The 14,904-nt window shown below is 39.6% G+C and overlaps 1 protein-coding gene across 5 annotated transcripts in view; it reads left to right on the top strand.

Moving 5' to 3' along the window:
- Positions 1–14,904, top strand: part of LOC115929278 (roquin-1-like) — a 35,274-nt gene that overhangs the window by 6,853 nt on the left and 13,517 nt on the right. For 2 of the 5 annotated variants that reach the window (XM_030997979.1, XM_030997975.1), the window contains exons 1-10: positions 1,276–1,379; positions 2,938–3,285; positions 5,779–5,956; positions 6,566–6,826; positions 8,265–8,488; positions 9,127–9,279; positions 9,883–10,015; positions 10,679–10,910; positions 11,115–11,501; positions 14,466–14,764. In XM_030997979.1, coding sequence (XP_030853839.1) covers positions 3,106–3,285; positions 5,779–5,956; positions 6,566–6,826; positions 8,265–8,488; positions 9,127–9,279; positions 9,883–10,015; positions 10,679–10,910; positions 11,115–11,501; positions 14,466–14,764 — 2,047 coding nt within the window. In that variant the 5' untranslated portion in view covers positions 1,276–1,379; positions 2,938–3,105. Of the gene's footprint in view, positions 1–1,275; positions 1,384–2,937; positions 3,286–5,778; positions 5,957–6,565; positions 6,827–8,264; positions 8,489–9,126; positions 9,280–9,882; positions 10,016–10,678; positions 10,911–11,114; positions 11,502–14,465; positions 14,765–14,904 lie in introns of those variants that run through there. The other 3 variants (XM_030997976.1, XM_030997978.1, XM_030997977.1) reach the window with 3 other exon arrangements.

The raw sequence follows: 14,904 nt of genomic DNA, 5'->3' as shown, positions 1-14,904 counted from the left end.
TGACAATCAGGGTGAAAGATATCGGATCGTCACGGGGAGTTTGTGGATTTAATAGTTGCTCCCACAGGCCGCTTCATATTCTGGCTTGCGTGTCGGTTGATAAAAAAGTGAATGTAAGAAATTTTAAGAGGCCCGCCACAAACATGATACCAGTTTGTAATGTTATATGTTTTTCATACCCACCCCCTCCCAAATTAATTAACTAATGTTGGGAAAACTTAATTAATCAAACTTGCCCTATTCACAAGTCAAATTCTTTGAGAGAAAATTAAAATCTTTTCTTTTACAATTTTAAAAAACAAATTAAATGTTCGCGTAATCAATTCGTGTTCAAATTTCCCTTTTTGTTTTATTCACCCCCCCCCCCCCCCACGTTGTCATGCCGTCCCCCCCCCCCCCCTCTTCTTCATTACTAGTCATTCTTATCTGCATCATTTTGCGCGCTCTCTCTCTCTCTTTCTCTCTCTCTTCTCTTCCCCTTTCTCGTGTGCAACCCCATTTGAACCTTTGTACTTTTCTGTTTAAAAAAAAGAAGTATTTTACAAAATGTGGGGAATTGGGATTTACCGTTGTCTTTCGCAAAGGACAGTAATTGTTGTTTTGTTTTTTCCTTTTCCTTCTTCTTCTTCCTTTTATAATTATTATTATAATCGTTGGTGTTATTATCATCATTATTAGGATTCTTATTATTATTATCATTATTATTGTTATTGTTCATTACTATCAATATTGTTTTTATAATCATAATCACCTTTATATTTTATTTGTTACTAATAATATTATAATTGATATTTTTATTGATATCATTTGTTTAATTACTATTATTATTGTTATTTTTTTAATCAATATTGTTATCATATTTATTGTGACCATTAATTAGTTTTGTTATCATTAATATTATTGTTATTACCATCATAATTATCATTTATTATTACCATCATTATTTCCATTACTAATGGTAAAACCGGGGCAGCTAGAGCAGATGATAAATACATCTTGAAATATCATTTTTGGGCGGTGGTGGTGGCGGGGGTGCTGCAATCCACCCCACCCCTTCCCTCTCCATTTGTAATTGGTCAAAACTGCAATGAACTGGCACTGGGTGGATTGTCTGTAGAAGCCGCCATAACAATGCTAAAAAAAACGACAGCGCGCGCAGTGTGTGTACTGCATGCTGTACGTGAGATCTACATTGAAGATAGCGCTACGTACGTACAGTACACAGAGCTAGCTAGAGACTCCAAGCCCTGCGTATAAAATTAGCACTGCTCATTTGCCGTTCAGTTAGACCAGTACCAGCATACACAACGCACAACTATTGAATCATACTAGCTCACATTCGCAAGACCTCAGCTCAGTCTAGTTTGTAGCCTAGACAGGTACGTAAGTAGAATAGATCAATATATTTGTGATCTGCTTTAAAATAGCTGTTACTGTGTTGGAATTGAATTTTCGTGAAAAGGTAGTGTAGACAGCCAAACCTTAGTCTACATTGCATTGTCACTGCTCATCGCTTATTCACTATCAGTATCGCCATGTTCACTTCGTCCTTGAGGCTTGAGTTGAGACTTGTTGAGTGCCTTGTTGTTTGTCTGTTTGTAATTATGTTGATTGTAACTTTACTCTTTTAACTTTAAGTTTTAGGGCCTAGGCCAGGTGCTATAATGTTTATTGCACAGGCCAAGCCTCTGGCTTATTGAGAGATAATATAACCCTGGTAACCACTCCCATTTAATTTATTTAACTCTGGGGGGGGGGGGGGGGGCGCGGGGGTAGGTCTACTCAGACTTAAGTTAGTTTGGACGGGTGTGCTGCTCAAGGCTCGAATAATCATCTGATTCTGATACTATGGGGAAATAACCTTCCTCATATAATAAATATTAAAGAGAAACTCCAGTACTGGTAAAAAAAAAGAAAATGAATTCTCACAGAATCAAACGAAACTTACACCGAATGTTCAAGATTACAAATAAATGTCATGTGCCAAACAATTTTGGAAGAAAATGTATACTGGCTGAGTAATGAGCATAGAAAGACAAGGAAATCAAGGTAGTACCAGCCCCGACAACATGCGTGTTGTCCCACATATAGCTTTCTGTGTACGGTGCGTGTTACTTTACCAAAACTCGGTCAAATTTATTATGATTTTGATGACTCTAGAACCTTGCAGTGCACACCAATACTTACATTCTACATGATCAACTTTTTCTGATCCTTTCCACACCTTTTCTTTCACAATGCAATCGCATTACCAGTACTAAAGTTTAGCTTTAAGAGGCGGTCACTGGATGGATCAAGCCGCTAGCCCAGAAGGCAAGCCAGACGTAAAGTGCTTCTAGACCTACTACTTGGTCTCATCTCAGTGACAGTGAAACGACTGTCGATAAACATTGTTGGTTCTTGTTTTGGCTTTCGGTTTTCAGTCAAATTTGACTATTTCTAATTTACATGTAGACTACGTCTAGTCTGGCGTTATAATCAGAGACTGGTGAAGCCATATATATAGTCAGGGAGGCAGGATGGAGCACTAATGGCAATGACGGTGGATGTCTTCAAATATCATTTTAACAACAACAAAATACTCAACCAATTGTGGCATTTTAAAATAATTTTTCTTCTGAAAAAAATACCCCATCTATGATCTACCACCTGTCTACGTCTACACTCTACTGGTGACAGTGAAATTTGAAATTAGACCCCCCCCCCCTACCTACCACATAATTTCCCTGGCTATTCCATTTCTAATCTCTACCCCCTTTCTCTCCCCCCCCCCCCTCTCTATCTCTCTCTCTCCCTTCCCCCCTCCCCTCTCTCTTCCCCTCTCTCTCTCTCTCTCTCTCTTTCTCTCTTTTTTTTTTTGGTCAACCTGTACCTACATTTAGTTCTCTATCTATAGTCTTATTAATTTATTTTCTTCATTCTTGTTCTCATTCTCAGTGCAGCTAAAGGTGTGATCATGGCTGGACTTTTTAAGAACCTCTAGCGTCGGCTTTTCTGCTTGCTGATACGGCACAGCAGAAACCATACAGGATCATCCAACTATTATTAGGAGGTCCCCAGACTCCACACACTCCACACAAACGCGTACACCACCAAGCATCCATCATGCCTGTCCAGACCCCGCAATGGACGGAGGTCCTCTCTTGTCCCGTGTGCTGCAAGGACTTCAGCCCGAGCGGCCGTCAGCCAGTCAGTCTGTCGTGCGGTCACACAGCCTGCAGAATGTGTCTCAGCAAGCTGCATCGTCAACAGTGCCCGTTCGATCAGACTCCCATTTCCAAGGATGTGAGTAGAATATTTCGTCCAGCTTTCATTTCAGGATTTCCTTTTGAATGAGAAAACTAAATAATGAGTACCAATCACTTGAAAAATTAAAGGCATTGTTTAATAATAATATTGTATGGCTTTGTTTTCGTGTGATACAAGAATATATTGGCTCAGTCAGTAGAGTGTCCGCCTCACAACCGGGAGGTCGTGGGTTCGAACCCCAGCCGCGTCATACCAAAAGACGTTAATAGATGGGAGTTGTTGCTACCTTGTTTGGCGTTCAACAATAAGGGATAGAGCAACGTCGATCTGGGGCTGCTCAGTGGCTGCCGGGCTCACGATCAATTGGGCAAAAAGAATTTCCATTTCGGTTTAATAAAATTTGGAGTGGACTATTAGGCTAGGCTATTATTAGGCTATTATACAATGTAGCTCAAGCAATATATTCTTGTATCACACTCAGGGCCATCCAATATTATTGTCTAATATTATTAGTCTGACTAGCGAGTCTGACTAGCGAAAAAAACAAAAATTTGACTTCCTTTGTTATATATGGCTTCGTTTTTGTGTGATATTGCCATGATATCCATATATCAATAGTTGAAGTTCCCAGATGACTGAGCAATACAAAAACAATATTGGCCAGTCAGCCAGGTATTGCGCTAAAGATATTAAATACACTAATTTATTGTACCACTGGGAAGCCCTATATTCATGTACAAAAATAAAATATTGAAGCCCTAAAAAAAATGCACTTCAAAATGATCCTGAAATGCTTCAAAAAAGCAATATCTTTGACTGACCTAAAGGATTATAATGATGATTGCAGCACAAGCTAAATCCAGGATTTTGTTTATAATCTGAGACAAAGATACTCAATCCATATGAGTACAGCAAGAATGTACAAAATCAACCTCAAAGTACCTTACCTGGCATTCTTTAGGTAAACATTCAAAGAGTATGAAGAAAATAAAGGATAACATAAAACCCTGCATGTATAGTTGCATGGGCTTGGGTGCTGTCTGAGCCCTGTTTACCTTTTCCTGTTCATTTAGAATGTATTTAAATTTCAATATCTCTTTGTAGAAGTAATATTTGAAGCTCATATTTTTCATACAAATATACATGTAGCAACCCCTTAGATCAAGAGAAAAACATGTTTTGGTGATTAGTTTAGTTTTGTCCTTTCCTCTCTTTATCTCGATAGATGGTGTTTTATTTAATAGCAGTTATTTTCTAAAATTACCTGTTCTTGATGAATTAGTTTGATTCATTTATAATGTTTACATGTAAGGAAGTGTGGAACAGGGGCGATCTGTTGTTAGGCCTAAATAAAAAAGATGTTGTATTGCCCTTTGAGACCAACCCCAAAATCTTGAAATCTACGGTCCACTTTTTTTAAAAAAGCATTAAAAACTGAGAAATATCCGCCCAAAGAAGGAGAAAAAAAGAAAAAAAATTGTTAAAAAAAAAAGATTTCGACCGACCGACCTATGTTTTAGCACCTACACTGTACATGTACAGGGCAATACAACATCTATTTTTTAGGCCTTATGATCATGTCAAATTGTGCTTGTCTCTTTGAAGTTTTAGTATCATTTTCCATTAAGGATTATTGCCTAACTGCCCAGCTCGTACTGTACTTCATTGATAAGTAAATCTAGTTCTGCAGAACATCACCAGTACACTCTTCAATGTACATGTATATTCAGGGGGGGGGGGATCTTGCAATGTTACCTTTGCCGTTTTATGCAGATGATTTCTGAGTTCTTTAGAAATGTGATGCTTAATACAGTCAAACCTGCTTTAGCGACCACCTGTACATAGGAAGACCACCACTCTATAAAGACCTCGGTTTTGTTTCCTTTAAAATGGTTTCTCATTGAAACATGTACAAAAGTAGCCTATACATTTAAGACCACGTGCCTACGAGAACCACTCTTAAAGACCATATCCGAACTGATTAATGAAATGGATGAATTATATATCAACGGAAAGCTTATAAGACATAGATTACAATAATGTCAATTATATGCCATTTTAGTGTCTGTCAAAAAATATCAGCTCTCTGACAACTCAAAATCTAAAGCTTTGAAAATGGGAAGTTGTTGACCTAAAATCTTGCGATCGACTTGATGACATCATCTTACATGTATGTGGAGTACGCATATTCACAATGCCTTTGCATTAATTAAGCACAGCTCATCGCCTTGGCTATATACACTATACTGTAGGTGAAACAATGGGTTCCACAATGTTATATCGTCACTGTAACTTCAGCAAGTTTGACCCCCGTTGACCCGTAATTTGGAGGGGTGCAGAAAATTTGCTTTTGTGCAATAATGAAAGAGTAATTACTTTTTATTCCTTTACATTTGTACTCTACATTCATCCAGTTTTCCATTTTATATATCAAGTTGTATTTTAATCGAATAGGGTCTTTGAATAATAATACAGGTTTCACTTTCACAGTTGATCCTTATCAATATCATGTTATAACTCATGTGGTAGGTGGACAAGCTTCCTACAAACTTTGCCATTCTTCAGCTCGTGGCTGGTCAGGAAGTGATGAGAGATCCGTCAAGGAAACGGATTCCCGATGGCCTGAAGCCTGCTGAGTTTGAGAACTATCAGACTACACAGGGCATCATTGAAGAATTGGCTCTCTATCTCAAGGCTCTTAACAAACGTAAGTAAAAACTAAAGATACAGTCAGGCGATGCCTTTGGTACTGTCTTGTCTTACAATTTGTATATATATAATCCCTCCTTCAGATATATGCGTATCAGTGCAATGACCCCCTGGACAATGACCCCCAGAAAATTACCCCCTAGGACAAATTTTGTTGAGGTAATTTTTTTTTGGGGGGGAGGTAAATTGTCCTCATGCAAACTCCTCAAGAAGGAAGTATCCGATTTCCAAGTAGAAAAAGAATTGATGCACTTGCCCTATTTTTTATGCTTCCGACCAAATATCACAGTAGGAAGACACATTGACTTTGGAGTAACTAGGTCAAAGGTCACAGAGGTCAACTTCTAATATTCCAGCTATCAGCCTTATTATTGCAAAATTTCTAGAACCACTAGAGAAACAAGGCTCTAAGTTGGTGATGATATGCACCAGCAGTCGCAATTGTCTTGTTTTTCCTCTGGCCTGTTACTCCAATTCAACTTCTTCTTTTTTTAACCTTTGATGATGAGATGATGCGTAAAAAGAGACATATTTTTAAAAGCATACAATGTACGTGTAAGCGATGATCTTTATCATAGTGTCTTGACCTTCGGCTAATGTCTTTCAGCATCTTCCGGTAGCCTGAATGGAACCCTGAACGGTAACGGTGGCTCGCCCCTCCTCAGCCGTCCGATCCAGCGTAAACTAGTCACCCTGGTCAATTGTCAGCTGATTGAGGGAGAAGGCAGGGCCAGGGTGGTTCGGGCAGCCCGATCTCTGGGGGAGAGGATCGTTACAGAACTGATCATTCAGCATCAGAACCCGCAGCAGCTCTCTACCAACCTGTGGGCTGCAGTGCGAGCCAGAGGCTGCCAGTTTCTTGGACCTGGTATGTAGTTGTTTTGGACGTTAAAGGCATCGTTTCACAATGTTAAATCTGAGATGCATGGCCCTACGAGTTATCAGTGTCTGTGATATGGTGTATTATTGAAGCCCTACAAAAATTGCGCTTAAAAATGATCACGAAGTGCCTCAAAAAAGTAAAAATCTTTGAGTGACCGGTTTTACCATACTCATTTCCCCCAATAGACTGTAAAGTTATAATGGTTTTTGAAATTTTGATTTCCAATCATAAATATCTTAAAAATCAGACAGGCGATCCGCTTGTAAAAGTCATGGGAATCCTGACCGACCTAAAGGTTTATAATTATGATTGCAGCATTAGCTAAATCCAGGATTTTGTTTAGAATCTGAGGCAAAGCTACCCAATCCCTTTAATCATGCTTTCAGTGTATTTCATGTCATCATTTATTTATTTCGACCATGACTGTTCTTGTTATTTCTATATGTTTTGTTGCGTATAAACATCCCATGTAAAATTTCCATTTATTTTTATTTGGATGAGTTAAAAATGATGAAAAAGCACTATTTCTGTTTGATATGCTCCATGCAAATACTCTTCGTTTCTTCTCAATATGATATGTGAAATATCATTCCAGGGGCCAGATTCACAAAGTCTTTTTTCAATGACAAATGACGAAAATCAGTGACAAATCTGCTGATAACCAATCAGAAGCAAAGATTTCATAGCTTATAACAAAAACTGTCATTTGTCACTGATAACAAGTTTTGTGATATGCCCCCCTGGAGGTCGTATCTATTAAACAAATGATAGAAACATGTGACCAGTCACTCCAAAACCAACAAAATGTCGCCATAAATTATTTTTTAGTTTGGGTCTAATTATAAATATGAGTTTTTCAGCTCATCGTGATTGGATATTCCTCACCCAGTAAACAAAAGAGAAGAATGTCCATACACCTTATTTATAACTATATATGTACAGTATGTGAATATTTATTTAGTAAATGACATGTCACAGTGTGGCGACTTATCCACTAAACCACATCACCTCTACACTGTTGACATTTGCATTTGTATGTACCGGGTATGCGAATATTTTATTTATAAATTATACATGTCACAGTGTGGCGACTTATCCACTGAACCGCATCACCTCTACACTGTTGACATTTGCATTTTTATGTACCGGGTATGCGAATATTTTATTTATAAATTATACATGTCACAGTGTGGCGACTTATCCACTAGACCGCATCACTTCTACACTGTATATGACTATTTATTTACCAAACTATACACATGTCTGTCTTTTACAGCAATGCAGGAAGAAACCCTGAAAATATAACTCCCTTCAGCAGTCCAAAAAATGTTATATTACACCCCTGCCAGTCACTATCTGTATAATATGTATTTGTCTATGTAAATATTGATTTATTAAATCATACATGTCCTGTCTTTTAAAGCCATGCAGGAGGAAACTCTGAAGCTTGTTCTGCTGGCGCTGGAGGACGGGACACCTCTCTCTCGCAAGGTCCTGGTCATGTTTGTAGTCCAGAAGCTTGAGATGCAGTTTCCCCAGGCCTCCAAGACGAGCGTGGGTCACGTGGTTCAGCTCCTCTACCGAGCGTCCTGTTTTAAGGTCACCAAGCGGGAAGAGGAGTCCTCTCTCATGCAACTCAAAGAAGAGGTGAGCTCATTTGAATATTAAATTTGAAAGAAATTACATGTGATAACAACAACAGAGCTGCCAACCATTACGTTTTTCCTGGAATTATTATGTATTTTTCTCATTATTACGGTAGTACGTCTTCATTAGAAAACTTCTATAGAGATTGAAAGGTGTGAATATTCTCAAAAAGAATGAAATGCCTATAATAAAAAAAAAAATAGTACTTAATATAAATTATAGGTCCTAATATGGAAATTACAGCATGAGGAATGGACATTTCTGCATTGGAAGTGTGTCACGTTTTGCTTGAAATTGCTTTTTTTGCCATAATGGTTCCTTTTTTTGGTTGCCCAAGGTTGGCAGCTCTGCAATAATGAAAGCTACATTTATATTGAGCACATATCTATACCAGTGAATGCTGTAAGCGCCCACAAACTCCTTGTATAACCCTGTGTTAAGCCCAGCTGCCCTAAGGCGCTCATAGCATACAAGGAATAAGTTCCTACCTAATTTACTACACCTGGGTGAAGAGTGGCGATGCAGATCAATTGGCAGGGATTCAAACCCTGTAACCTGTGGTTCACAGAGTGATGACTTATCCACTCATCCGCATCACATCTACAATGTTGACATTGCTTATTTCTTTTATTGTGCAGTTCCGCAACTACGATTCCCTGAGACGCGAGCACGACACGCAGATTGTTCAGATAGCCATCGAGGCCGGCTTGAGGATATCACCGGAACAGTGGTCGTCCCTACTGTACGGTGATCTCAATCATAAATCTCACATGCAGTCCATCATTGACAAGGTGAGAATGATCATACTCTTCCACTCCTACCTCTAGGTATCATATTTGTTTGTTATGCCTCCGCTACAAAGTAGCCGACAGATGGATTACTATCAAACTCAGGACATGTATTTATCTTGCAGAGCCATGTATATGAAAAATAGCTTTTAATCACGATATTCTGAGAACCTGTTAATGGATTACAATCAAACTTTGATTTTAAAAATTGCTTCCGTTTTGTTTTGTAAAATTTATGGCGGAGGCATCATTTTCAACTGTGTGCAGTCCAAGATCCATCTAGTTTTTTGATGACGTAAAGTGTAATAGATTTCACATTTCTGTATCTTATAATACAGAGTTCAGCCAATATATGCGCAGGGCCATTGTTGCCGTTCATTCAACGTTTTCATTATTAAGCAGCTGGCATTACGTCCTTTCCGTTTCTATTCCGATTTCAGCCTTCTGTGTTCATTCTTGCGATTGAATCTGAAGAGTTCAAGTCAAAAAGCTTCAGTGTGTCTGAATCCGTTGCTATTCTTTGATTTTGTATTACCAGTCATCTCTTCAATTTAATACTTTGTACTAATTTACACATTTTTCCCCAATCCATTACATTTTTCACAGCTCCAGACTCCAGCCTCCTTCACCTCCAGTATCCAGGAGTTGACCATTTGTCTCCAGCGCTCCGGAGATCCAGTCCGCTTGGCCCAGCTCCACGCTCAGCTGGAGAAACTGGCAGCCATTGACCCAAGTCCAGGTGGGTACATCTTTGAACCTTTGCATCACACCAATGATTAACCATTCCATATTTTAAAAAATCATGTAACATTGCAGGTTCATTCAGATACAGCCAAACCTGTCTCTAATGACCGCCCAAGGGAGACACAAAAAGTGGTCTTTGAAGACAGGTTGTCTTTGTGGACAGGTTCCTTTTAATGTTTAAATGAGAAATATTTTCAAGGGAAACAAAAAATGTGGTCTTTGAAGACAGGTGGTCACTAAATAAAAGCAGTTTTGACTGTATCACCAACAAAAATTGCTGCAGATTTGTGTATGTGTAAGTGAATGGCATTATTATTATAATTTTATTATAAAAATTATATTGTTGTTGTTGTTATGCTTATTATTGTTATCATTATTATGTTATCGATATTATTATTCTCTCTCTCTCTAAATGCCATCTCAATTGACTTTGGCGATCATGCTGTTCTACAACCCTTGGTTCATATCCTTCTCTATTAGTTCTTTCACTCCTCTCTCTTCCAACAATTTTTGCATTTTTTTTTCCAAAGTATCCTCCTTCCCCCTTCTCCTCCTTCCCCCTACTCCTCCTTCCCACAATTTTTCTTGTCAAAGCAAGATTCTCTAGGCCTTTTATTATTATTACTGACATTGTTATTACTATCATTGTTATCAACAGGAGCAATGATCTCCTCCTGGGAAGGCATCCTGTCTGCTTTAGACTCTGTCAGGAAGGTCCTCAAGGGGCTGATGGAGTTCCTCCAGAACTACTCCCAGAACAAGAAAGCCCTGGATCTCCAGACCCAGAACATCAAGTACAAGACCAGTCTGTGTCGGGACGTCATGCAGAAGGGAGGCTGCCCTCGGGGGCCAAGCTGCACGTTCGCGCACTCGGAGGAAGAGCTGGAGAAGTGAGTATAGAAACGATATTTTAGTAATGAGATTACAAAGTGTTATTTTGAGTACCCTAAACAAAATAGGGAAAAATGGAAAATGATCTCAAACATACATACACAATCGTTCACAATATAGCAGACTTCATCTAAGCCTACATTCCTGCATTATTGCAAACTTACGAAATCCAGTGTGTTAAAATTCACTTTCGTCTATTCCAGGTACCGTTCAAAAAGCCGTCAACTCCTGTCCTCGCTGAACAGTCAGAACAAGAATTCAAACGTTTCACGCGGAGATGGCTCCTTATTAAGCGAGGGTAATAATGAGACATCTACCCAGTCCATGCCTGGCAGTTCAAACGGCAAGCCACCAAGGGACCAACCCATATACAGCCTGGAGGAATGCTCCGCTGCCGCCAGGCTGGGGAGCGAGTCTCTCTACAGCAGCGTGTCGGGGCTGTTCTCTGATCAGCAGGAACGCAGCACTGGCTCGGCTGCCATGGGCTATAAATCTGAATCGGGCCGGATCCACAGGCCCCCTCTCAGTGCATTCTCTCAGCTGGCTTCCTCAGAGAGAAATGAGGATGAGCTACGTTTGGATGAAGATATGTAAGTAAACATAGATTCTCCTTTAGATCTAGTTTACAGGCCTTAAATTTCGTCATTTTTAGGGCAAGGCCAGTTTGGCCTCGAGTACCTCATATTTTTAAGGGCACCAAGGCCAAAATATTTTTACAAAAAGGGCATCGAGGCCAAAATATTTTACAAAAAGGGCATCGAGTATGAGGCCAAAAAAATTGATTCTATTTTTGTTAGATGTCATGTGTATTTTATGAAACTTGTGCAGGATCAATTTCCCATGACTTTTAGCACCAGCTTCTTCACAGAATGTATAGAGGTCTCCGGTACATACAAACAAGCAGGCGCGTAGCCACAGGGGGGGGGGGGGGGGGGACGGGGGGCACGTGCCCCCCCTAAAATTTCCAGGATCGGTTGAAATTTTGTAGACCCCTTTTTTTGACCTCGATCGATTACATGTATGTGCCCCCCCAAACACCAAACTCTGGCTACGGGCCTGCAAACAAGGCGGCGGCCCGCAAGCCTTAGATTTAGCAGCCAGGAGCAAGGGGCAATTTTTTTTTTTAAGTTGCCCTTTGCCACGGGAATTTACGTGAGCAAGGGGCAATTTTCCAAAAACAGATAGGCCGCTTATCTAATCATAAGTTCAAGGAGAGTCTACAAATGTTAATTTCATAATGTGAATAGATCGAACGATCAATTTAATAACTTTTTAATCTTAACAATATGAACAGGAAAGATTGATTAAGAACATCAAACTTGCACATTAAACAGTATTTTAAAGTAACTAAAAATATTGATGAGCAAATGAATAAATAAATTGTCAATTTCACAAACATCGAAAGTCAGAAGGACTTAATTGGCAAGTTTACCGGGCCGGGTATTCCAAATCAAAATCGCACCTCACACACAAACCTTCCGCCACTCTCTCGGTAGTAGGAGCAAATTTGAAGAAATTATCTTTTTAACTGTTGTATAGAAAGGTCTACATAGATCTAGGCCTAACTAATGAAATAAGATGTAAAAATGTCCTTATAGACATTCGACAGCTGAAAGTGACACGCTCAGCTCAGTTGCGTAACGTGCATTCACGAAACCAAAATCGTTCCTCGCACACACACTCTCGCCACTTTTGGTGGGAAGCTGTCGGGCTGGAAGTTTGCCAGCGAAACCGATGCACCCTCGGAATTTTACCGGGACTCGAAACGTTCGTCTTGGGAAGCTGGCGGGGTAGCTTTTTGAAGCGAGGTCGGCTGGTGGCAAAATGAGAGTAACTACGATCGAGAACATCGTAGGTGTTCTTAACTTATTAATAAGATAATTCTAAATTCTATTTGAGATAAAATAATAAACTAGGCCTACAAACAAACCTCGACAGATCTCTAATGACTATTTGAATGCTTGTTTATTTCTCCATTTGACGATTTGTTTTCTTGATCCTGGCCTTCGATTTGTACGTACGTGCGTGCGTCAACAGCATGCACCATATGCATATCATGCGATCGCATAATATGAACGTACGTACGTACGTGCGCTAGCGCATTGCCTATATAATAACAAAGGGCGCATTTTCACGGCACTTGCGCCTTATTAAAGCACTAAATACGAAGCTAGAAGAGAGCTCGTGGGCGGCAAACTGTTCGTGATTCGTGTATTTTTACTGTTCTAATAATTTATGGCCGCATTTTCACGGAAAACACTTGCGCCTTGCCGTCTAGTTTTAGATGATTATGGGCGCAATTGGTGGTTTTATGTGCGCAAATTTAAAATAAAAAGGGCACGTCCAGTTGGAAAAAAAGGCACGTCGGCCAGTTTGAAAAAAAGGGCACGGCCTTTTTGGCCGTGAATATATCTTTTTTTGGGAGGGCACCGCGGCCAGTCATAGGGGCATCGACGGCCTGGCCGTCGATGGCCGTCGATTAATTTAAGGCCTGAGTTTAGAACTCGTCTAACTTCTTGTACCAAAATTGCGAAAACAAATTGCAACTAATTTTTTTTTTTTTTTAATGTTTATATGAGTCAATCATGGTCGCTATTCTGTCTGTATCTCGGTATCTTCTCCCGGTTCGGAGGTTGATTGCAACATCTCTCAATTTCACTCTATCTTCTGCCATTCTGGTGCAATCTTGCAGTTTTAGTCCACTCCAGTTCTTGACATTCTTTTCCCAGTTGATTCTGGGTCTCCCTCTGGGTCTACTTCCTTCCACTCTTCCTTCCAATACATCTGTCAGCTATTCTGTCACTAGGGTTCAAATTCTTAAAATCTAAATTTTATTTGATAGGGCTATGTTGATTATATTGATCTTTTTCAAGGACGTCAGGACTTCATGATTTTATTTTCTATCCCTTTCTTGCTCCTAAGTTGACTTCTTGTTGCGTCCCTGTCTTTCTCTGATTATCTCTGTTCTTTCATTCTTCTCTTTTATATTTTATTTTTCACTACATTGTTCTCCTTCAATTGTTCTACTTTTAAACTTATCAAATCTATGTCAACCACACTTCCTCAATACTTCTTCTCAATCTTCCAGCAGTAGAAAACATCATATTCACATTAATCTGTATCAGCCCCTTCCCTTCTCATTCCCGAATCTTGAAAAATAGGCTGGCTTCAAATCCCTTCAATCCATTGCCCCATGCCTTTCAAAGAGTGCTTCACTTGACTTCTTCAAAAAACATCTGAAATCAAAAACCTACAAGTCTTCTTAATTTGTTCAATTCAATTCAATTCAATTTTATTTCACATCTCTTTGAAAACACATCAGAAGATATACAAACAAATCAGTATGAATTAAACAATATAAATATAACAACATTCAGTCACATGGTACTATGAAAGAAGGATGAAGGGTGGTGGATGTGAGGGATCAACAAAGGCCATTGGCCTGTCAAGGCTAATTTCCTATATTACCACACTTCCCTTTGGTGATAGACTTAGGGACAGACAGTTCCTTGTTTCTATTTTATTATTATTTATTTGTACCATTGTATCTCCAGTCAAGCTTCTCTCTATGGACTCAGGGATCGTAACGAGCAGTCAATGACTACCAGGAAGGAGTTGAGTAGCCCCACTCCCGGGCTGCCACCCCACCTGGAGTACCCCAATATCTTACCGAGCAGTAACACCAAGATGTACCTAGCCAGTCGTAGCCTGAGCATGAATGCTAGCGAACCATCGGTGGGCAGAGAGGACTCGGAGAGGACGTCCAGTGTGGGCGGGGGCAGGGTGATGCACCATGAAGCCAAGGGGCGAAGACCAGGGCCGGATATCGACAGATACGCTCTACCGCCTGAAGGTAAGTGCGCTAAACTAATCAGCGATAGTCTCTCATTGGAAGATATTTGGTTAACTTTGTGGAATTGTGATATACAGAGAATTAAATTTAAATATTTAATACATTAAACAATACTTAATACAGTGTGAGTCCAAAAAAAG

This window comes from Strongylocentrotus purpuratus, unplaced genomic scaffold (assembly GCF_000002235.5).
Source record: "Strongylocentrotus purpuratus isolate Spur 01 unplaced genomic scaffold, Spur_5.0 spur5_scaffold_4, whole genome shotgun sequence".
NCBI classification, from domain to species: domain Eukaryota; kingdom Metazoa; phylum Echinodermata; class Echinoidea; order Camarodonta; family Strongylocentrotidae; genus Strongylocentrotus; species Strongylocentrotus purpuratus.
The sequence above is the reverse complement of the archived record's forward strand: the minus strand, read 5'-3'. Positions and strand labels throughout refer to the sequence as shown.